At 44.3% G+C, this 25,544-nt stretch overlaps 1 protein-coding gene across 1 annotated transcript in view; it reads right to left on the bottom strand.

The window, feature by feature from the left end:
• Positions 1–3,277: 3,277 nt before the first annotated feature.
• LPP (LIM domain containing preferred translocation partner in lipoma) overlaps positions 3,278–25,544 on the bottom strand; it is a 340,377-nt gene continuing 318,110 nt past the window's right edge. The window contains exons 10-12 of the mRNA XM_082486985.1: positions 8,883–9,061; positions 5,579–5,699; positions 3,278–3,784 (exon numbers count right to left, since the gene is read on the bottom strand). Coding sequence (XP_082343111.1) covers positions 3,656–3,784; positions 5,579–5,699; positions 8,883–9,061 — 429 coding nt within the window. The 3' untranslated portion in view covers positions 3,278–3,655. The remainder of the gene's footprint in view (positions 3,785–5,578; positions 5,700–8,882; positions 9,062–25,544) is intronic.

Genomic DNA, 25,544 nt, shown 5'->3' with positions numbered 1-25,544 from the left:
TCAACACTGCTCAATCTTTGTCAAACATCTTCCACCCATAGAATATTTAATGCTTGAAAAGTTTGGCTCTCACCTCCCTGCATGCCAGCCCAACTCGCCACAGCACCCTAATAACACAGAGGATTCAGATCTACATCTGGCTGGCCCTTAGCTTTGAAATAGGCTGGAATCCCAAACCTACATACCAGCAAACTTTTCTGGAAAGAGAAGACAGAACTCCAAAAATCAGTAGTTTGGGCCAATCTGTGATTAGTCCGATTCCCATAACGTCCCTGGGAAGTTGGAAAGAAGCCCTCTCATGCAGAAAGCAGAAGACGAGAAGCCATATGACTTGTTCCAAGTCCAGCCTACGACAGGGCCATAAAAAGCCCAAAGGCTGTGGACTTCTGTCCTCCTTAGCCTAGGCCACATTCCGCAGGAAGGCAAAATAGCTTGTTTCTATCAATTACCCTAATGTTATTCAGGAGAGTCTTATCAGCCACTCGATTTAACACTAACAAGAATAAGGAAGATCAGAGCTACGTTTGCTGCCTGACTAATGGCTTATTCTGTACCCAAAAGCATCGTGTCCTCCCCTCTGCTTGCAGAGGTGTAAAATCCTCCACAGAAATACAATGGTGTCACCAATCCCAGGTCTGATCTCCCGTGGTTTTATAGCATTAGTTCAAACTGCATTTGCTCAATAGTTGTGAGGGTTTTTTGACTGGTGGTGGTGCAGACTGCATGTAAAGAAGCGAGCTCAGAAGTATCTTACGTGCCACAGTTCAGGGAGCAGGAGCCCAGATGGAACCTGGCAGAAGTCACCGTGCAAAAAAAATCTGTTTATGTCTGAGGCAGCAAAATTCTTGAAGGCCACGGTAGAAGAAATCTAGTATAAAAAAGCCAACTGCTTCAGCACAGCCTCTATGGTGGAGAATGATTTCTTTCGCTTAATGATGCCACCCTTCTACAAAGAAGGATTCATTCTGAGCTGTGAATTTTGGGAGACTTCCCTGACACTGGTGGACTTTGCCAACATATAAACCATGTAAGAAACAGAGGTTTCAGACTGGTATTTCTGTATCTGAATTTACTGTATACAGCTAAAGCCATTAAATTTCACAGAGCTCTTCCATAAAGGTTAGTGCTAACCTGAAAAGAAATGCCCCATTTGCAGGAGCTGCAGTGAATATCTCGATTTTTCTTCTTTGTTTCCTATCGGCCTAGCTCATCTAACCTTTTCTTTTCAGCATTAGTGGGTATAATTACATCAGGCTTCTGTTATAGAGAATAAAGATGAAAGCACCACTTTCTTATTGTTTTTCAGTAGGTGCATGAAAAAAATTCTCATAACTTACTCTTGAGAAGTGCCAGTTTGTCACTTATATGGTCAATCAGCCTGCAACTGTTTCAGTTCTGCTTCTTAATTTGTTAAGTGCAAAGAAAGGTATTTTCTTTGATTACATCTGCAAATAAGATATTAATGTCAATTCAGTGATATGAAAATTACTCCCTCACTATGTAATTTGCACCTTAGTTATTATGGGTTTCATGAACAGGAATATTATAGCTGCTCAGAGTGCTGTGGATTTCTAATTTTTTTTTTTAATTAACTAAACTAAAAAAAACCCCACCAACATGAGGAAAAAAAAAAAGATTATCTGTGCCCAGCTTTTATTTACCTTGGCATATGTATTAATTCTGGACCGAAGATGAAAATGCTGCTGCTGGCCCAGCACTATTCTGCAATGACATTTCACCAGAGAGAAGTTATAAGTGGCTGTGATGAAAATGAAAGAGGTAAAAAAAAATTGCTTACTTTTTAGTATGGCATAGAGTAGGGTTTAATACTTTCTTTAGACTTTCTTAAGATAAAAGCTGAACAACAGCATGTATTTAGGAGGATCCTTTTTGCTGTTGTTGAAATAAGATCCTTACTTTTTTTAATGAGAACTCCAGATCAGGTGTGTTAACATCAGAGAAATGTATATCCCAAGGCCTGATTCAATCCCTGTTACAGTTGAAGGAAAAGCTTCCCTTTGCAATACACAAGAGGTGGAACAAGACTCTATTGCTTAAATGTCTACCGAGAAACAAACACCGCCAGCCGTCCCACTAGAATGGAGTGTGTGAGTGGCATAAGATTATTTTGAGCATCGCTTTGCACTGCAGTTCTATGTAGTCTTTTTTTTTTTTTCTTTTTTTTTCTTTTTTTTTTAACCACTGGGATTTTAAAAATGTGTTTCCAGCCCCACATACTTAAAGACCTTCTCAATGGACATGATTGCTTATACCTCTGGTAAATCAAAAGCACATTGTGTGGGTGTAGTGTATAGTGTCTGCAAGCTCACATCTTTGTGTGATTGCTCGTACATTGTAAATCGGAAGCATCACTACTGAATAAATTTATGCAATAGCAAAATATAGTTTCATAAGAAAAAGAAAAAACCCTATTGAACTGGAAGGGAATGGAAACAAGTAAGGGCCTAAGAAAAAAAGATATAAACAAATCTGTGTCCCCAGGATACAAGGTCACACCTACACTCTTAGGTGCAGTACAGCTGAAGTGGCATTGTTTGTGTTGTGATGAGAGGAGCGCTGGGTCTGCTCTCACACCTTCTTAAGGCAGCGGAGCTACTTCTGCTGGTGATCCAGATCCTATTAAAGTCAAAGGGAAGCTCCTAATGACTTTGATGAAAGCTGGTCAGGTTCTCAAAATAACTTGGGAGAAAGAACTAGCTCAGCCATCTTTCACCTTCTACCTTCATGTACTTCTGTCCTGATTTCATCTGGGATAGAGTTAATTTTCTTTCTCGTGGTTGCTGTGTTTTCAGATTCGCTATGAAGGGAATGTCAATAATGCATACTGTTTTATTTGTTGCTAGGTGAAATCTACACTATTCAACGACTTTGTTCAGCTTCCCATAGAAGCTGAGAAGGAGCATAGACAGAACAATGGAATGGCCCATGGAATATTCCATACCATAGATGTCATGCTTGTTACATAAATGGAGGTTGGCCAGCGGGCCGGAATCCACGATCACGGCTCAGGAGGAGCTGGGTACCCAATTCACCAGGTGGTGAGAGTGACTTGTGTTGTATTACTTTATCTTGTATATTCTTTTACCATTATTATTGTTATTTTCCTTTTTTGTTATTGTTCTATTAAACTGTTTTTAACTCAACCCCACAAGTTTTTTTTTTTTTTTCCTTTTCCCTCCTTTTCTCCCTCTTCTCCCTACCATTCTTGGGGGGGGAAGGGGGAGAACTGTGTGAGCGGCTGTGTGGTCCTAGCAGCTGGCTGGGCTTAAACCACAACAACTTCTTAAGTCAGGAATCAAACACAGAAATACAGTTAGGACCATGTTCAGACCTCCTTCCACAGGCAGATAACTTTGGTGTTGTGACCACTTATCTCCATCAGCTGCAGAGACAGCAGGTGATCTGACTCACTCACTGCCCTCCTGAAAAGTCGTGTCTAAATTAGCTGTCTGTCGTAGGCAGTCTGAACATGGCCTGTCAAACCGCCCTCTTGTTCCAAGGCCTTCCAGTTTTACTTCTTTTTTTTTTTTTTTTTTTTTGAAAACAGAGATTCAGACCCTAGGCTGGAAAGAAATCATGCAAAGCTTGTGCAATATCCCCCAACGGGCATCCTGGGGAGGGTCACAGTTGATACTCAGAGATCAGTGCTGGCCTTGGCAGTCAGAGCCTGGATCCGAGCCGAGTTGCAGGTCTTGCAAAGGATGTGCCCGTCCAGAGGGTAACAGCCCTGATTGTCCCCTTCAGACAGGAGGCCACCACAGTCCTAGGAAATAAGCAAACAGAGAGAAGAACAAGATTAAGTGAAGAATCTATTAGGCAAAGAAACTCTCTCCTCATTCTCCACCTTGTAACAGGATCCAGCCTGAGTCAGCACAAAGCACGAAGCTGAGGTACGTGATGTCTTTCACGATTAAGCCATTTCCAGATAAGAGACAATGCTGCAGAGAAGATGGGTTCCAAAGCTCTCTGCTGAATTTAATCCAATTGAAAATAAGAGGGGATTATTCCCTTCACATTTTTGAGGAAGGAAAGGTCTTTAGCATTGGGGAAAACATCAAATTTAAGCACTTATATATTAACGCAAAAAGGATAAAAAAGAAGCATCACTGGGAGGGAAGTTTGGTACCAATAGCTGACTACAGGTAATCTCCTTCGGAAGAGTTAATGCCACAAAGCTATAGCATCCATTCCAGGGGTGACAGCTAAGCAAACGCCCTGCCTGTCTCCCCTTACCAGAATCGTCACCTGTGTTTGTATTGCAATTGGCCCAAAAGGGTTGTGGCTGAAAGGAGGATGTCACTGAGACAGGCACACGGAAACCCCACTAAAAGGCTCAAAACCTGCTCCAGAGACCTCAGCCTCTAAGTATGTAAGGCTAAGTGTAGCTGCTAGGAAAGCTGGGGATTATCCCCCAGTGGGTGATCAGGCAATCACTTGGCCAAAGACTGCTGATGGAGCTGCGGTGAGGGAGTTATGGCTTGCTTAGAGGCCGCACCTCTGCATCATAAATCTGTGTTTGTAAATGCACCTGGCATGCCAGTGGTGGAAAGAGGAATATCATTGTTCCTTTTGAGATAGTTGAGGCACACGGAGATCAAGGCCACATGAGTGTCTGTGCTCTCCGTTGCATCTACTTGTCACATTCATGCGCATGAGCCTAGGTATCTCAGCAGCCAGCACGGGGACATGCTGTATGATGCATTAGGCTCTACAAAATTTAGTGTAGGAATGTCTCAGCATCTTTTAAAAAAAAAAAAAAAAACACGAGGCCTAAGTAATGGGCTGATATGTACCCTGGAAGCCAAGGTCAGATTGAGAAGTGTACCAGATACCTCAAGTCTCAGCCTAGACCTTTAAGCCTTGGTCCATCCTTCTTTCCTATGTAAGTTATTAAAACGTGCAACTGTGATAAGAAATACATTTGGTCTCATTTTCTTACCCTGCCATCTGGCTGATGTATTATCCAACAAGTAACACTTGCATTGAAGAATTCTTGAAGGTTCCCTAACACAGCTGTTTCCACATGTTAATTGCTTTAAGGTGATTTTTCTTCTCTGTCTTCAGATTCATACCATCAAAATTATATGAAGTGCATAATGAAACTGAACAGGAAAGTAGCACAAAAGGAATTGCACAAAACAAGAATGATCATGTTTATGTGTCCATTAAAATTCTTCAACCCAGAGCCATATGTTGAGTTTCCTGTACAATCTTGCTCAAATTCTAACATGCATTAGCTTTCATTTTAAGAACATAAACACGAGCAACGTTTGTGTCCAAGCTATAATTTATGATGTTCTCAAATATTAAGCCCTAATTACCTGAGTCACATTCCCTTGCTCTCATAATGAACCTGTTATAAACAAGGGACCTGATTTTATTCTCATTTGTGCCGATATAAATGAGGAAAAAATTCCTTGCATGCTGAAGTCAATGAAGTAATTTGATTGTAGAGCCAGTGTTACTATAGGGTATGCCTGTCGTGTGTACAACATGAAGCGGTGATTAAATTAAGCCAACCTTTGCTTTCTGTCCTTCACGTGATTAGAATACTAACCTCACACCGGTAGCACTGGACATGGAAGTCACGATCCAAGGCGACAATGCGTACAGTCTCCTCTTGCCCTGGGGCTGGCATGATGGGCTCCTTACACACCGAACATCTCGGTGCAAATTTCCTGAAGAAAGAAGACACGGTCCCAGTCATCCTCAAACTCAGAGTGAAAGTTTTTGTTAACTGCACCAGCGAGCTAGAAACTTGTTCACGTGTGCAAACCCACACACATACGTACGCATGTCACAGTCTGCAGCTCTGCACAGCTGCCCTCCCCTGGAAAGAAGACAGGAAGGAGCACTTTGGTCTTACAACGCAATTTCAGGCTTGCGGGTATTAAAGAGCATTTTGCAGACTATTAGAAGAGGACTTCAAGAATATCTGGCAGGCAGCAAAGCATATTCTGCTTGCCCTAATTAACAACTAAAGTGCCTGTTGAATGACCCACGATCGTGACAGCTATACACTGCTGCGACCCCCAGGCTCGACCCCCAGCCTAACTCTAAGAAAGCTCATGAAAATCCTAAGCTTAGAAAGATGACCAGGATCTGCTTTTAGGAGCACCTCTTGAAAAAAAAATCAAAATATTAAAATTCGGAGATTGAAACAAATATGTAAAAAGGCTTAACAGAGACACTAAAACGATTTGCCTTACACTACATTAATTTGTTGAGGTTTATCCCATCCATTTCAAACTTCTGAGCCACCTTACCTGCTTACGGACGCAGAAGCACACTCCTGGCTGCGCTCGCTCTCAAACAACAAGCATCAGGGCAATTCTGACTAGCTGCATTTTCTAGCTAAAACCAACTCTCAGTTACCCATTAGCGGGTTGCCCAGGCTTAAAAGGGAACTGATCTGGGTGCAGAGACACCAACGATCGCTCTGGCACTGTCAGCCTGAGTCAGAGTTGTATAGTGACAGTCACTCACTGTGTGAAGGGACTGGCTTGAATCAAGGTCAGCTCAGGGACCAAGAGGAGCACAGACCTTTCTTTTTCCCCTTATATTGCCCACCATATGCCCTTCTGGCTAATTCACATGTGTTCTGTATTAGCTCTGCTTTTGCTCCCCCTGGTTGCCCATGAGACGCGGCCATCTCTGCTCCTAGGCAGGCAGGGATGCTTGAGAACATTTAGCCTGTGGTGAATCATTATTTGCTGGTTTGGTTTAAAACCTACGGGTACCAAATCCCTGGCTGCAAATTCTGCTCACAAAAAAAAGAAACATACCTGCAGAATGTGCTGCCATGTAACGAGAGCCAGGGTCAAGGGCTATGGCGTGACAGAGGGCAACACTTATGGCAAACATCAGAACACGAGGAGATCAAAGGCCCTTCTCTTCTAAAATGCCTAGGAAAGATTGACTTTGCCACCCAACCTGTCACATGAACCACCTCAGAATTAACTAGTTTAGGAGAAAGAGGAAAAAAAAAAAATCTATCTTACTAGGAGTAAAGAAAAATATTAATTTCACTGGCAGTAGATGAAAGATGTCTGTGTAGCTGCGATCTAACGAAAAAATGAATTAAACAGTGGCTATAGCGAGCGCTCTGAAAAATAACTTAAATGGATCATGATATGACCGGAGCTGTAATCGCAGTTAATTATATGCTGCTTCATGCAGGCGCTTCCTTGTGCCATTTAGCTCAAATGTGGTGCTTAAAAATACTTCAACATTTCTCTGTCCAGGCCACTGTGGGTAATTCATTACGAGCCAAATATTAACTCTCGGGACCCAGAGATGACTCCTGCAGATTTCAGGGGATGTGGATGTGCCGCTGCCAGCTCAGGGCGTAGCTAAGTGACAGTATGAGCATCAGCTACAGTTTTTTTATCAAGAGGATGAACAAGATGTGAAGCACTTGACCTCCAGACCAGGAGAACGTGTCATCCCCAATCAGTTGCAGGGGGCGTGGACTAGATGACCTTTAATGGTCCCTTCCAAGCCAAACCGTTCTACGATTCTATGAATTAGCAGCACTATGGCCAGCCCACTTTTAAACATGTGGTTGGCCAAAGACATTCTGAGTGTCACATTAGGTCTCATGTTATTCCCATCATCTTCCCCTCAATCTTTCACTCAGCAATTTTGCATCCTTTCCGTGGATCGACAGCCTCCCACTACCCACTCTCAGAGACCTGAAAGTCCAGACCCAGTCGCTGCCAAAAGACTTCAACATGGGACGTCAGCTCTTGCTCCCAACCTTTTTCCTGGAGGCATGAGAGCCCTTGGTTCGCAGAGCTTGGGGAAAGAGCAGTCTCCAGACCCTACGTGGGTGTGAGGGAAACCCTTCAGGAGCCAGAGTGGTGTGTAAACCTTCTGTTGGTCCTGTGCTCAGGAGCAAATTTTGCCTTACACACAACTGCTGGCACAGAAAAGCAAAGTAACACAGCAGCTGCCAATTAACACAGCCTATCTGAGCTACAGGGAACATTCTCATGTTGGATTTTAACGTGCCAGTTGATCGTGGCTGCTTCCCTTTCTGTCAAGTCAGCCTGCTTCTTTGAGCTTTCAGGCCCACACACTGATGTCATGAGGCTCTAATTAAGTCTACCCCCTTAGAAATTAAGAGATAAATGGTTGAGATGTAAACTCGCATTTGTCAGTATTGATTTCCTCTTTTAATTGAGGGGTGTAATGTGTCTGTCTTTTCCATAAAGGGGAAACATTTGTGCTCTGATTATATCTACCTGTCTACCCTAGATTAGTTGTGATGATGGGGGTGGTAGCACGGCAGTGACAGAAACTACCTGCAACTATACCTTTCAGCGTACTTTAAATAGCAGTCTCACTATAAATTATTACCAGGGCTGTATTTTTAGCAGCTTTAAAAAGCTAATTAGCAACTAGAAACAAGAGGAGCTGTGAGCATCCTGTGGCCACCTAGATCCCTCTAGCCAGTAAGCGAACACCTGCAGAGTGCAACAGTACAGGACCTCTCTTAATTGCTCGGTGGAAGAAAGGGGGAGACGCCGATGTGGTACAGGCAGCGAGGAGAAACGTGCACGGGCTGAGTGCGGGGGAAGGCAGGGGGAATGCAGAACATTTCAAACAGACGAACACAGAGGTTATCCACAAATTCTGATCTAAGCAAAACAGAGATCAAGCAGCATCAGCCCCTAACCAATTAATCTCGTATGCCACGGTGCGCCTGCTTGGAGCAAAGCTCTGCCTACAATTTAAGAGCCTTGGGAGGAAGTAGAAGAAGGTTCAGATCTTTTCGGACACAGACTAAAACCAGAGGATTTTTAGGGACAAAAGAGAAAAACAATAAGCAAAGCCACTGACAGCAGCTTAGGCCATACTTATGGAAATCCTCAATGCAGTGGATGTTGCCACTGGCATCCACCGTGAAGGGGATCCCATCCAGGCTGCGATGGCACATCACGCAGGTGAAGCAGTGGGGATGGTAGGCCTTCCCAGTGGCTCGGAGGATCCTTTCCATGATGGGCTTTGCACAGACGCTGCATTGTTCCAGCGTGTTCTGCAAACAAAACATACACAGCAGATGTGAGAACCGTCTCAGCAGGACATTTACAAAAGTCAGCTGGGTTGCAGGCTGCTGCTGGTCTACTTGGAAGCTTTAGGTACATTTTTCATTTCTTCTAGTAACAGCAGTACAGTCAACAAAGAGTATGATAACAACACAGGGCCTGCCTGGGTCAAGCCGTTAGTACGGTGTGAGAACATAAACCAGGGCCTTCTCTCAGCAGCTCCGATAAATGATCAGAGATAGCCCATCAGGTGGGGGTATCTGAGACATTGCAGCTTCTGTAGCCAAAAGCACGCAAAGGAGTTACGCAGCCTGCACTCCTGTGCTTTTGCCGCTGGACTGCCCTGTCTAAATGACCTCTTGCAGCTGAGTTGATTAAAAACAACCTTCAGAATGTGCACTGCAAAGCTGAAGCTCAAACTCCTGGGGCTACACAGAGACCCTCAAACTGCTCTGCCAATAAAGATCCTTTATGGGAGCTGTATCTGCCTCGTAAGAAAATCTTGATCTTCCTCTCCCACCACGGACGCTACTGTTGAGTCTGGGGAGAGAACAACGCAGTGTCTGCAATGAGAGCATCACAAGGACAGGAGTTCAGGATGACTTAAACTGTTCATTTATCTCTTGCCCATGATGTTTGAGATAATGACCGTGAAACGCCAGCTCTAAGGCCATGCTCCTTGCTGCACAGGTTTTACATCCTAACCTGCTCCTGAAGCGCTAGAGCAAAAAAACCCAACCCCTCCTTTCAAGTGGTGTCCATTGATTCATGTCATCGCAACCCTCACTCACCCCTGCAGTCAGTTATAGAAACACCAACACCATTTTGCTTCAGATGGTTGTCTGTGAGGCCCAACCACCCTCCTGACACCAACTGTGCAACTCACCCTTCCAAACCAAGCCCCTTAAAAGACACGTGCCATGAATGGAGGATGCAACCCACACAGACAGATGGAAACAATAAGTCTGTGGCAATGATTTGGGTCATTTCACTGGACTTTGGAAAAGCAAACTTCCCTCACTACTCTTGCTTGATACATCTGGAGTTATCAAATAACGTTAGCAACCAATGTTTGCATCTTGGATGAGGTAGAAAGTCTATGATTACAATATTGATTATGATTAAGATAGACAGAAATAAGGAGAGGGAAAAAGGGAAGGAAAAATCTAATGGGACAGAAATATAAAAAGCTGCTGGAAGGCAGATCATGTTGACAAACACAGGCAGGCTAAAGTTCTTCTGCTTCCTCGTGCAACAAAATTCCCAGGGAAAGTAGTGCTTTGACTGACCACATTGTTATTGCTTCTTTGAGCCAATATTCTCAGGGGCAAGATCCAGACCTTGCATGTGCAGCCAAAATGTACTGTCAGGAGATAAATCACCCAGGAGCTCAGAGAGGTTACTTCTACGCTCACATATTTGCTATTGCACATTATCTCTCGGCTGCAAATCACTGGTAAGATACAAACACAGAGATACACAGGTTCATATCAGAAGATCAAAAGGATTGGTTTTGGAAAGGTCAATATGAAAAGTCCTGGATTTCAACCCATATGAGAACTGCGTAACACATTTGTAAAGACAGCACAGCCAGACTACAGTTAGTTTCAGACTGGATTTTACTTTATGCCTTGTAATAATGGGCAGGAAAGAATTATTGCTGGCCTTTCTGTCTGGTTGCTGTCACCATCATCATCATTATACCAGTAGCTGGTATGCCAGAAAAAGCAAGGTCAGTAATCTTCTCCTTGGAGGAATAACCTGGCAAGCTTACCATTTTGCTTTGCATAAGCAGATCACATCATCTCAGTCTGTATCCGTGCTGCTCTCTGTATTGCCAAGGAAGCAAGGCAGCATACCTGCAGATACCCACGGAAGATTGTCCCACTCGTAAGGCAACTAATGACGACTTCTGTATATGCGCAGGTATGGAGCATTTGCCTCACCCAGTCACTGCTCGCTTCATTGCCAACAGTTGCCAACAATGGAGGCCAAGGTATGAGAACGGGGCAAGCAAAACACAGCAATTCCTTAGGATATGCTCCCAGCCTCCAGCGATTTCTGGCTTAGGGACTCCCTGAACCAGAGCTCAGCTTCTCTGTACTTTGCCTCAAGCGGATGTAACTCCCGTCAACTTTCCTGATCGCTTTCTGAATTCTGACAAACAGTGAGCACCCACAATGTGGCCGGAGTTTCATGGCTTACCTACACGTCAGGGGCTGATCTGCTAAGCGCTTCGCCCGGTGTGCTGCCGCAGCCTACGTAACGGCGCTCCAGACAGCGACACTGAGCACAGCCGACCTGGTACCGTGAACAGAGCAGGAACCTGCCGCCGCAATCCACCCCGCAAAGGGATTTAACACCGAACAGCATGGTCTGGAAATGCTCTCGCTACCGATCTGATACAACTCCTGCTCACATGGTTCAGACACACAGAGTTTAAGACCGCAAGGGATCATTACAATTGTCCTGTCTGACATCCCGCGTTAACGCTGACTTTGGTGGGAGCTCTGTAGCGACCAGGACAGCAGGTAATCACGCTTCTGGATGATGCCTTCAGAAAACATACGTCTTCTGCTCCCAAATCTCAGCTCAGTCACACTGTTTCACAAGCGTTTTAAATTAACCAACTCCTGATTAAGCCTTCTATACAACCCGAAAATCAGACCGGAGAAATTTATTCTTTTCATCCTTCCAAGTCTGTACCAGTGAGGAAAAACAAAGTCATTAGTTTCAGACTCCGGCTCACTCCCTGTCTGGGAGTATATTTGCTTAAGCCTCTTTCCTTGCTAGAACCCTGGCTCAGACCCTTCTCTTCAAGGTGTTACCAGAAGACGCCAAAGGGAAAGATTCCTTGATTCACACCCATTTGACATCAGGTCGCCGTAAGGCAGGATTTGGCCTGCGGAGCTAACAGGGTTTTCTTTGATTCTCTAATCAGGTTATCCCACATGCCTAAGTGCTGCTCCAGCAGCTAACAACCTGCACAAAGGTATTTCTGCACACTATGGGAACAGCATCCCTGTAGGACTGTAAGTTTGGCTTCCTGATTTTGCTCTCTTTCACAGTTTAGCCGACTCTCCTAGCACCTCATGGAGCTTTCAGACCTCCAGAAAGTTAAACAAGATGAAGAAAAAACCAAACCTAACAGCCCTGGTTTTCTTTTCTTTCAAGCTGTTGTTGCCAGCCCTCTCTGTAATCAACAGGTAAAGCTGAGTGCATCTGATGAGCCACACCGAGGGCCAAATCAAGGCACGGAGAAGACAGACAAGAATGAGCTAGGGAACATCAGACCTAGGTGCTGTGGTCAAATTCCTGTCATAACAATATGGACCACAACTCCAGCATGGGCTGAGGGGCAAGTTTGCCATCCTTTTCCCATGGTTTTAGTCTAAAAGGCAGGGAGTGCCCTTCTGTTTTAGAGACACTTGTGTATCCAAGTTCAACTAGTTTTTTGGGTTTGAAAAGGATGGGGAAGGAACCATCCATTTCTAAACAGAACATTGGCGCAATGCTAGAGGCTGAGTCTGGGCTCACGTGTCTTGAGGGCAGAACAGCTTATCCATGGCAAACAAAAAGAATCTCACCTGAGGAGAATAACGCACCCTAATATACCAGTAAGAAAAATAACCCCAAGCAAAGATACACTAAAAGCACAAGCAAAGAACTAAAGTGATCAGGGCATCAAGCATCAGCTTGCAAGTAAAAACTAAGAGACTTAAACGTGCACAGCACAAACAGCAGCAAAGTGGGAACACGCTGCTTGGGAACGAGTATCTGACGGCAAGTGGTGGGGGGAGTTGTTTGGGGGCCTCCCTATAGCAATACCTGTCCCTTCAGAAACCACCAAAAGCCAAAGAGAGTTGCTCTGCAGATGTTAGGTTTAAACACGGGACACAAAGTCAAAATCCAAACGGCTGGGAAAGACTTCTGGGGCGCAACAGCCATTGAGGACGAAGTGGGAAGTGTTTGAATCCCCTCCCGAAAACTTCACATCCCAGATAGAAAGCTGGCAAATGGCTTTGGGGAGCAGAGCTGCAGTTGACAGCCTGTGGGCTGCAGCTCACCCTGCTTCCCTAATGCTGTAGCTAAATTTTGGGTGACGGCAGCAACTCACAATATAGGGCAGCGCAAGGACCCTCCCACAAGGACCCAGCAATGAACACAGAAGAAAAGCCACACAGAGATTAGTCATTGCTTCTTCTGTATTGGCAATTCATCCAGAGCTCTAACGAACATAAATCATCTCTCCTGCACTCTGAACAGCAGACTGAGGGGAGCTCACGCATGGGGACACGAGCACGGTATAGCTTAGTTTGCTGGGAGAGGGGAGGGAAGCTGCTGGAATAAATTGCCTTGGCAACTCACGCACAGGGACGCAAACTCACTTTCTGTGAGCGCTGCAGAAGAAACACATTTTTTGGAGTGACTGCACAGAGAAGACGGTATTAGCTGCGGGAACCAAAAGTGACTGTTGTGCTAAAAACAGGCACATGGTCAACTACTGTAGCTGAACTGTAACTTAGTAAAGTGCGGTAAGTGAATTGCTTTAAGTCTTGTGACTCTGTCCTTCATTTCCTCAGACTGTGAGGAGAGCAGAGCGGGAGACATTTTCCCCATTGTGGGATAATTTTTGAGGCTTGAAAATGTTTCCATACTTAAGTGAAGACAGAAAACTTTAATCTCAAAGAAGTCTGGTGAATTTATAAACCCCAAATTAGATCAGGTCAATTGAAACACTGCACTTCAAATAATTTCAAATGGTTTCATTTAGATTTTGGGTCTGCAAATATATAGTTGGATTATAAATTAAATATAAAGCAGACATTGGTGGAGGGGTTAAGCGTCAAGATGTAATTTCAACACTTTCAAAACCTTTTTTTGGGGCATCATGTCTGGAAAAGGAAAACCCAAGACCCCCAAAAATCTCCAGCCATCCCCAACTGCTATCTCCACAGATGGCTAAATCTTGGCAAACACATCATTCAATTCACTAATGGCCAGCATTAAATTCCTTCCTCCATATCTGAGGAGCGAATTTGGACATGTGTGAATTAATCTTTTTCACTTAGCTTGACCAGCTGGACACGCGATGAGCAGTGGGTGACAGTCCCCTCCCTGCCTCTCTCAGAGGGGCAGGGCCAGCAAGGGGGAGCCCCGAGGCAGGACCCCAGCCAATTCCCTGACGTTCAGCCCACATTGCCATAACGGCGTCAGGCTGTTGGGGCAAGAGATATGACCCCGACAGCCCGAAATATCCTGGCAAAACCTCCTAATTCAGACACGGTGGTAAGCAGTGAGGGTGCTCTTTAGCTGGTAGAGCTTGTTTTGCTGGGAGAAGGGAGGGAAGATACTGGAATAAGTTACATTGGCATCCCTGCAAGGTTACCAGCCTGACGTGGGTCTGAGCCGGGCACAGAGCTACCAACTGCATAGCGGAGACTCAGGCGCTGGAGGTTGCTGTATTCAGTGGCTTTCAAATAGTTCTTCCATTCGGCTCAGTTTTTAGTGGCTTTCCCAGCACAGTAGCAATACCACGGGCTGGCATGCTTCCCCTCTTGCTGGAATCTGCTTTTCTTGTCAGGAAAACCTAATTCAGCTTTGTATTTTTGGACTCGGAGCAGCTGGAGGTGAATCTGGCAGTCTCCTCTCAGCATACAGGGTGAAGGAGTCCCTTCCCCTTGCCCTGTAATTATTAGAGGAAGACTAGATATATTTTATCGCTTATGTTAGTAGCAAAGATGACAATGACATACAATTGAGTCCACAAACGTGCAATAACATAAAGGCCACGATGAAAATGGAACAGGGCTTGAGAAACGCTTCACAAATGATATGCAGATGTCGAAATATGCTCTACAGTGAGAGGAGGAAGGAGCTCCGTTTGCTCCTTCTTAAGATAGCTGTCTTACCAAGTGAAGGCTAAGGGATCGCTTTGCCATTGTCTGAGCATACCGAAGGCTGGAGAGGAAACCTAGAGAAGGGTGCCGGCTCTGGCGGGCACACGAGCGGGCCATACTACCTGGAGAAAGGTATATATTTTTAATGGTGAACATAATGAATGTTTGGAACAGCACAGGCAGGGAAGGGGTGACTTCCCTGTTGCTCAGTGCCAGTTTAGATTAGACCCACCTCCATCTCTAGCACCACCAAGTTGAGAGTGATGAAGCAACGCCAGGGTTAAACGATCTGCTCTGCATTAGGCTCAATGTCCAACCACAATCACACCGATTCCTTCCAGCTAAAAATCCACAAGAAGCCTGATGTTGGAAATTACTTAACTACTTTCTGGCACTCAAAGCTACTCATCTTCTGTACATTCCTTACTCTGACAACACTGAGATCTTTGTCACTTTAAAACAGCAACGCTTATGAATGTAACAAGTGTGGGATTCGTTCTCTAAACTAGTGGGCTGAAAGATAAAATGCCTGGATTTTACTTCTGGCTTTTCAACCAAGTAACTATCAGAGGCAAAGCACTCCCGTGATCTGTGCCTCAGTTTGCCTGTAAATAAAATGGCTGTGAAAATTGCATATTCCAGTAAGAAACTGGATGCTGTTAAGGTTTGATAAATACTTGTAAAGCAGTTTGTGTGCCCAAATGGTTACTTTATGGAAACAAGGTATTTTTAACAGCAACAAGTCCAGCTTTGCTGTTTCTTTTCTTTCTTTCTTTTTTTTTTTTTTTTAATCTATAACAACTGAACACACTTCAAAAGTCAACAAGGTCTGACTTTGGGAGGCACAGTACTGGGGAACAGCGTCTGAGTTGTTACTCAGAGTACTCCAGTGTAACTACAGCAATTTGCGAGAGAAAAGATTTTAGTTCTGTAGAAATGCTCGTAACTCACAGGTGACTTTAAAGAAGCATGGAGAATAAAAAAGTCCGCGCCTATGAAATTTTTTCAACAACAATAATTATAGTCGCACATAATACTACAGTAAGCCAAGCAATTGAAAGCATCCTTAGCAACTACTATGTAAAAGGTCATTGCTATATATATTGGTAATCAGCTCCTGTTCCTTCAAGTAATTTTCTTGCTGGTGGAGGTGCATTTCCAAACCTTCTCACATCTTGTCTACTGACACCAAAAAAGAGGAGCTGCGCATTCCCCACAAAATCAAAACAGTGCCTCATGCATGTTGGCGCAGGCAGCTGTTAGCACTGCTGATCACACCGCACACCGGGTATGAACCCCACTATAACCACATGAGGTTGGTCACACTACACCAGGACTGCATCTGGTCCAGAAAACATCCGACCGTGAAGCTGGGGCAAGCTTTTGGAGTACTGGAGAGATGAGCATCCGTAGACACAGAAGCACCAGTGGAGCACAGGAGACGAGCCTGTCTTGGCAGGGAAGGATGATCTGATAAGACAGTTTCCATCTCAGATTTCTTCAATCTGAGGAGATCCTGAGCTCATGACCAGACCTTGGGCCCTCACTCCAAACTGTTGCATAATACACCACCTGGCACAAGCTATTGATTTTCAAAGATCTCTAATTTGAAGGAAATCCCTCAGAATCCCTCCCAGAATGTCAGAGGTAAACAGTTTGTTCAAGGCTTCTGCAGCTCAAGCAAACTGGCACAGAGCTACCACTGAAATCCCCGGACTCCATCGCACAACGGCAGACGTGCCTTGGAAGATTAGTACTGCTTCATACCACTGGGGTCACTACCTAGAGATAAATCATCCGCCGGCTTTGCCGATTGCAGAAAGATGGGCTCGAGGATTTCTGAGGACTCCTTTTTTCCACTGGAGTGAACCTCGGTAGTTTTAAAAACTATGATATTCTATTAGCTTTGCTCCTAAGGGACAGGGGGAATACATCAGAGGTTTTGATAGCCTGTGCTTTTACCTATTATTAACACCCACATGTCAGGTGAGAGCACCGACAAACCGTAATCATAACTCGGGGCTCTGCGGTACAAAGTGCTCTGGGGGATAAAGCAAAGCTGTTCCCTATGCCCTAGCGCTAGCAGTCTTCGCACTACAGATGTTGTACCGCTTTGCCTTACGTGTTCTCACCATCAAATCCATCTATTCCCTCAACACATGATGTGCCTGACCTTGTATGCCACCCCAGGAGTTTTGCCTAAATAAGGACCGAAGGATCTGTCCGGTTGTGATTACTTTCTGCACAGGCAGCAGAATTATACGCAGCTGGGAGATGTGGGAAACAGTGAGCAGATACACTCTGCTCCTTGTTTAGATACAATTGTGGACAACACAGATTTCAAGCTTAATTAGCAACGCCGAGGAAGCTGTTAGAGAGGCATTTCAAACCGCTTGCAGTTTAAACTGATTAGAACTTTGTGCAAACAAAACAAAATTGTGTAGCAAATTGTTAGGCTAAAATTCAAGTCAAACCGAACCGCATCAAAGGAAATACAAAGAAGCGACTATCGGCAAGAAGTGGGCTTTCTTCTTTTCTTTTGGTAGAGAATTTAATTTCATAGCCTTTAATAAACCCGATGCTCCAATCCAAGCTTGCCACTCTGGCAAAGAGCTTAACCAAAATGACACTGGAACTCATAGCTGGCAGACCGAAGGGACTATAAATTGGTCAAATCTGGGCAGAATACAAGAAAAAAAAAATATCCAAAATTCCATTCAATCTTCCCGTTTTAGAATTTTGATGTAACTGACCATTGACATGGAAATGTTATCTTGACCTTAACTGCTAAAGCTGACTTGTGGAGGAAAAAATGACTGACTCTGTGACATTTCGGTGGTTATTTATAGTTCCCCTCACCCTCCTCTTTCTTGGTGTTTTTATATTAGAAATGAATTCTCGCCTACCATGCTTTTCCTGAAGGACTGTCTAAACAGTGCAAGAATTGTGATATAAAAACCATCAAGAAAATGGAATCTTGTTGATTAACGTGGAAATCAAATTTTAGTTGGAAACTGTCAATAAACTAGCATCCAGCAAAGCTGAGGGGGGGTTGTGGTAACAGATTGAACACCACCAGCCTTCTAACTACAACCTGTTTAAAGTTGGCATTTTATGCCTTCTGTGCTCTCCAAGAGAGATTTCCTAGAGAAACCAAGGGAAAAGACAGGGCTACTACCTAGGAATCTGGGTACTTCTAAAGTTTATAGCAATAAAAGGCGAAACCCCTCCCCTTCACTCCTCAAGAATAAAAAACCCCTCATCTCTCTAAGCCACAAGGAAAAGCGCACAACCCAGTTTCCCCTGGTTATTTCAAGTCACAGATAAGGGCATCTCTAAGTTCCTTCTAATAGCTACCAAAGGTTAAATATTTCAGCTGAGTATCAGTTTAACAGCTCCTCCTTACCAACTAAATTGCTCAAGCAAAGAGAATGCAAAGCTTCTCGTGTATCTCTCATACACATCACCAGAGAAAGTTGTGTTTTCTAGTGGCAGGGGCAGAGCACTGGAAGCTGAGGGTGCTTGGCTTCTGTCCTTGGATTCACCAGTGACTTTTTCCAAGAGTTTCATGTCATTATTTTCCACCTCTGTGCTTCACATTATCTGCGGAGCGAGTTTAGTAAGGTATTGGGAGGGCTGATGTGCTCTGACAGAAGTCACATCTCTATTACAAACACCAAAGGTGGCACAAGAACTACCGAGTCATAAACAACTCCCCAAACCGATCCAAACCCCAAAACAAGCAAGAAGGTAATGAGATTTTGCACAGAATTTCACGGAGCTTTCACTGAAACACCTTTTGAGTGCAAGATAATTTTTCAGTGTATACGTGCAAGTTGTGAAATACAGGTCATGGCAACAGTTCAGCATAAAAATAGCTGCTTTTCATAGATAATGTCATCCAGTATAAAGCTTGGAAAAAAAAAAAAAAAAACAAACTCACAGCACTTGGATGCTGCTGCTACCCAAACGATCAGTGAGAATACGATTCTCCCAAATCCCTGATGTGTTTCTTAAGGAGATGCCAAATGTATTAAAGTCTCTGATGTCACAAGAACACGTTGGAGCCATTAAGGGAATGGGAGACTTATTTGTGCCTGGAATATGAGGGCTCAAAACTTTGTGGGTGCTCTGAGGTCCTTCCAAAGGGAGGGGAAAAGGTGGTTTCTTGTTTCCTGAGGAAACTCTCCCGAGTGAAATACATCTTTTAAAGACTGGAAGAACACTGGGCAGGGACCACAGGCAACCAGCACTGGCCATTGTCAAGAATAACAGAAAGCAGAATTTAGTGAGCCAACATAAGGCAGGAACTGTGTTTCTATACTGTTTCCCCTCTACACCAAGACCAGGAATTTTATGGGTTTTTTTGGGGCCAGAATTTCTACAGAGGCTTGAACTGAGTTATCCCCTGGAACGACACCCATTCTTCTATCTAGAGTCAGACTCTAATTGGAAATAAACGCAGACTGCTGAGTAAGTCCAGGGCCAAATATATCACCTAGCAGGTACTGGGACTATTTTTAGATGCAATGACATCCTTATTCTTTTCATTCAGATGACCTGGATGTTTGCCTCACTTCCTGGTCTGGAGAAGCAAGTTTAAGCCACCTGCTGAGATAAGAGTGACAGAGAAGGCAGGGATACAGAAAGGGAAAATGGAAACAGCTATGTAAGCAGGATCCAGACAAGGCATGGCACAGATAAGAGAACTTCCCAAAGTAGTCAAGCGAGATGTAAGAAAAGTGAAAATCCATCTGCTTTCTAGCTGAAGAGTGATGTTCCGCCCTGAGAACCCATCCATCACCTTCCTTCCTCCACCATGAGATGATCTCATCCACAGAAAGACAGGGAAGATGATTTACATCAGCCCCTCTGCACCTCCAGCCCACCTCCAAGGTGCTCCTGCTAGAACTCAGCTTGACATAGAGTTGGGAGAAAAAGGATGATACGTTATTCCTTCTAACCTTATAAGCTGATATTCCCACTACAGACTAGATCCTTCCTGGAACAATGTGTGAAAAGCAAAGCAGAAGCTTTGGGCTTGCCTTTTGTTCAAGACACTGTGGTGGGACTGTTGGGCAGAAGATTCCTTGCAACACAATTGCCTACCTAGTTGATCTAACCTCTTGGCACTGTTCTGCTCTCAAACTAGAAAAATTAAAGGCTCCTTGTGGAAAAAAAAAGTTTTCTTATTTTGGACAGACAACATGGAGACTTGGAAACAGAGATCTTGGATGGCAAAACCATTGGAATGCAAATAATAACGTCTTGGGCTCAGAGTTGCCATCAGGAGCAGATGGTCATGTCTGAGTAGGTGGTAAGTCTCTGGTGTCAGCAGGGCTAGTCAAGGATGTTCAGAGCAGGAAACCTGCACTCTAAAGTAATTTCTTTCCCTTTCATCACCACAAGAAATTTTGGATTAATTTGGAATATGAAGGACATTGGTCTGAGCTGTCGGGAAGGTTTATGTCAGAGCAGAGAAGACCAAAAATCAAGCTGACAGTTGGCATTTCTTTACCAGTTTTTTTACATCACTTGAGGAGGCTGCCCTGGATATTATTTAAAGTTGAAAAGCATAGCCACTGACTACTGTGCTAGTCAACTCTCAGTCCCTAATATATACTAACCAGATTACTCCCGTGTTTGTGAAAGCAGCACCAAAGGCTTTCAGCCAAATATTACATTTAAAAAAAGAAACAACAGTTGAGAAAAAACAGCAAACCCCAAATGTGAATGGAGCTTTTGAAAAGAAGAAGAGATTCACTTGGGCACACACAGCAGTAACACAAATTCCACAGTCTTGTGACAGAGCTCAAGAATCAACAAGCAAAGCAGAGCAGTAACGGAAGGAGAAACCAACTTGTCCAACCTCACTGTTTTCCTAGTGACACAGTTACATAAGAAATGTGCATTTATATAAACACACTGAATGTATAATAGATATTATATAACGCATCCATTCTCCAGTCGATAGCATCCTCTCGGTGTATGGACTCTCAGGCAGAAATCACAGTGGTTATGGAATACAGAGGAAAAAATAACATTTTTCCAGGATCATTTAGTTCCGTAACCGTTCCATTCTGTTATGGGGATTTTCTTTCCATAACAGTGGAAAAGACCATGCTCTGGTGCTTCGCACAGTATTTTAAAAGGTCTGAGATCACCTGCACCAGTGGTTGTTTCTCATTAACAGAACTGCTGAATTGCTCATCTCCATCCTAATACAAGTGACTTCCAACTTTCCTTTCTGAAGACCAGAAACTGCCATTTCCCCAGCAAGAACGTCTGAACACCCAAAGTAATCCGACCCTCGCGTTTTGCCAAGCAGCTCGCCCAAAGTAAAACTAGTATGGCCTACATCTTTCCATAGCTGCTGATTTAATGGACCTACTAGGAACAACAGAAGGAAGGGCCGTTCTTCATCATGCTCTAACTATGGACCAGATCCAGGTACAAAGGAACGAGACAGTTTACTAGTAACACGTGGCTCATGTACCTGATTGATCCAGCTAATGCGGTCAATCTGAACAAGTGCTGGTGGTCTCCTAATCAAAGAAACACATTTTGTTGTGGGCACCATGCTACCCTACTGTGCAAAGTGGTCCCTATCCACACACACCACCACACCACCTTCCGAAGAGATGAGGGAGGAGGACAGAGGGACAGGGAGTGGCAGTGAAGGGTAGGGAGCAAGGAAGCAATCTAGGACTTTGAGTCATCCTCTTTTTCCAGGTTTGCTGCTGGGGCAGCATAGCCCAACTCTGCCCTACCTGTAAGTTTTCCTATGGAAAAGTTAATGTTGGCTCCTTCACGTACAGTGCGAGTCCAGCGAGCATCCTCCTGCCAGTTCTGCAAGGGCAGCTAAGGAGTCTTGCTGGAAATCTGGCCCCAGAGAGAAACAGCAGTGGAAAGCAGCCATTTCAGAAGCACATTATTAAGCCATCAGACCAGTAGCTACAGGATCCCCACGGAAAAGTTGATCCAGGCACTTTGTATAATTACTTGAGCCCTCCCAGAGTCATTTATTCCCCTTTGTGGTTGGCAGGGAAAGTCAATATCTTCTGGAGCTGCAAAGTCACAGGGCTTTTTAAGAAGCCAGGTTTGTAGGTGAAGACATTTCTTTGCAAAATCTTTGCTTGAGTACACTGTTCAGCAGCGATCCAGGCTTTTTGCAAAGCTAATGCAGCGAGTTCAAATGAGCGTGGCATGCCAACAGGTTTAAGCTTTCCGTTTGCTTTACCTACATATGTTTTAACACTCACATTTTTAGACGAAGAGGCATAAAAATAGCTTAATTGTGCATATTGCCTACAGTACTGCTGGACTCCACCTGTGGGAAGGAACTGGAGTTTAAATTTTATTAAAGTTGCACATGTTTCCAGGAGGCTGCTAATTATCCTGCATGTTTTATACAGTATTTCTGGCTCCGGGGTCTTTCTGTACTTTTCTGAAAGAAACCCAACACAGAAATATTTGAGCTGAGATCTGGAATGCGTGACTGAAAACCAGGCACTCACTCCAGGGTTCATCTGACCCCACATATCCTTGTTCTTACCAGGCACTGGAAAGCGCTTTGAGATCTGCTGGTGAGAAAATACCGCCTGGATACCAAAGACCTGTATTTGCAATTTAGTTCTCCTGCTTCCATGAACTTTAAACTCAACTGTTTGCCTGGCATCCCTAGGACCACAGCTGAGTATAGAGCTGATCTTTTCAGGGCCTGATGTATGAATTAGTTCACTTTGGGTACAACCCTCCTTTTAACTACCAGTCACTCGCAGTCACACACTGCAAACTGTCCTCAGGGATGGGGTGTTCTATATTTCAGGGTGGTTAATTCAAACCGCCTTTTCTTGAAGACACTCCATGCCTGCAGCTTGAGTCGGGGTATGTTCAGCATCTTGGAAAAACAAAACCAAACAAAAAGGCCCATAGTCTCTCACGGAGAAGACAAACCACAAGATGGTTAGAAAGAAGGCCAACTTTTGAAAACACCAGCTTTTACCTCTTCTGACCTAGATGGCTGACCACCCCAAGCACCACCTCTAAGTGTTTTTCTTGCACTTCTTGAACAAAGGCAGACAAATCTCCAGTGGCCATAAATCATCGTTCTTCAGTGGTATCAGCTGGAGTTACTGACATCTGGACCTGCCATGGCATTGGTGTAACAGGATGAACATGTTAGCTAGTGCCAGATATGGGACGCAGAGATCTTGCCAGCATACGATGTGCCTGTTTCCCCATCTTCCCACCATGCCTGGGCTCTCTGCTCTCTTTTGGGAGCGTGACAAAAAGAAAACCAAATGAGGCACCACTCCTTCTACCCCAAATCCACAGTTTGGGAGGTCCTTGGCGCTATCACAGCATTGTTTCTGTGCAGAATCCTTGGCAAGTGATCCACTTACGATTTTTTTGCACTTTACAGGTTTGACTAAACCAGGACTTCTGTGACAGTGTCCAGGCCTAGTTGGAAGACACCAAGAGATGAAGACTTATCGCTTACCCGCCTGTTGTTCCAGTAGTAACCAGTCATACTGTTAAGCTGTTTGTCTCATTTCTACTGTGAGTGTGTTTGGCTACTGCTTCCACCATTGTTCTGCCTTTCACCACTATAAAAGTTTCTTCCTTAGTACTTTGCCTTATACGCTACATCACACCACCTCTGAGAAACTGAACTGTCTGAACTCACTTTAAAGGGCTTCTTCTCCCACCTTTAGCTCTTCACCTTCTTCAAGTCTTTCAGTGTCCTTGTAAGGAATGGACGGCAAACTAGATAGAGGATTCTGTTCCCTCGTCAACACTGAACTTAATATAAAACCACTCTTCAACTTAGTCTGCCCCAGTCTTTACAAGCAGGCCTTTCGCAAGGGCTGGTGTCAGCCTTTTTGTTACAACACTGGAAAGCTTCCTTAGCTGGCTGTGCAGAAAGCGCCGCTCCTTCCGAAGGAAGGCACTTTGCAGGATGAGCCTCCAGCCGTAGATAAAGCTGCTGTGCCAGATTTTGTTCTTCCACAGGATGGTCTCACAATTGGGTGTATTAAACCAATTTTGCCCAAATGAGAACAAGTCCAGGATGTTCATAAGTCCACGACCCTCCATTCTACTGCTCTGACATCTTATTAATCCACTTATTTTATCACGTTATTTTTTTTTCCTTTGTTGCCAATAACAGATTACAGATAAGCATCAAGTACCATCAGACAGAACAGCTCTACAGTATCACACTAGGAATTTATTTCAGCCACGCTCTTTCACATTGCTTCTCTTGTAGGGACAGTCGCACTTGCCCCAAAGATGTGGTTCGGGGACAGACGGTTTATCCCAGGCTGCCTGGTTACCATACAGGGAGTCTTAAGCAGAAGCCATTAATGAGCTGTGTGATTTAATGGCATTTCAGGGTTTGTATAATGTGTGGCAGTTACTCCATGGGTCTCTACGAAATAAAAACTTCAGTGTATAAACGGTTTTGCAGAAAGATTTAAGAATTCCTTCAACAGGAGGAAAAAGTGTTTTACCTTACTACAAGCAAAAAAAGATTGCTAATCACTCTGACAAACCCCTGGAAAGCAACAAGTTGACGCTGGTTACTATTGTGTAAGTGACAGTTGCATTTAGGCACGTCTGAGTGATAACATTTTCAAAGCTACTGGTCAAGCTTACTTCTGCAACAAGGAAAAGACTTGAAATCACCAGGCAGAGATGATCCTAGGGCTGGAAGCACGGAGAGAGCTTGCAGACTGACTATCCCCCAAAAGACAAGACTGCAGTATAAAAGAAAGTGCATTCCCAATGCCAGACCTCTCACAAACAGAACCAGGAGAAACAAATGCGAAAGATCCCTGGGGAAGAAAGTGGGAAGCATCTGCCACAGCCAATACAGGGTGAGGGGAACCTCTGAAACGCATCTAAGTATAAGGTAGTTTTATGCATCTGTAACTCCATTTCTGTAAGCTGCAACTTTATAAACCTTTTTAATTATTCAGTGTCTTTTGGATGTTACACTTATTTGCTGTAACCTTAACTCAGCTTGAATTAACAGTGATGATATTACATTAAGGTACTTAAATCAGAGTACCAGGAGCCCCTAGCGATGCCCTCCGTCAATAATACACTGCTGCAGGGAAGAGAACATCTTTTCCACAAGCTGCGTTGGCTAGCCTAGGAGATGGTAAGGTGCAGAAAAGAAATCCAGCTAGGAAAAGGTCCCAGCACCCCAGGAGCACAGCCATCCAGTCAAGTAAGCACTCTGAAGTCAATCCATGCAAGTCTCAAGGACTAACATCAACGTGTTTCTCAGGGACATAAACCCGAGGCACAGTGAAGCAACTGAAGCTGAGCAAAGAACAGGCATAAGGCAGCAGAAGAATTCAGAGTAGGAGCAGGGGCTGCGAGAGGTGGACCCAGGACTGTGTTCAAATAGCTTGGCCCCAGCTATTTGAACCAGATTTCTCGTTTCCCTCCTCCTGCTTTAGGTCACTCTCAGCAGCTTTGGCATGCTTGGGGCCAGCGCAGAGACCTGCTGGATTATGGATCTAGGAGCTAAGGGAAGCATTGACCTGAAGGACTGGCAGGC

This window comes from Vanellus vanellus, assembly GCF_965231255.1.
Source record: "Vanellus vanellus genome assembly, chromosome: 8".
Classification (NCBI taxonomy): Eukaryota; Metazoa; Chordata; class Aves; order Charadriiformes; family Charadriidae; genus Vanellus; species Vanellus vanellus.
The sequence above is the reverse complement of the archived record's forward strand: the minus strand, read 5'-3'. Positions and strand labels throughout refer to the sequence as shown.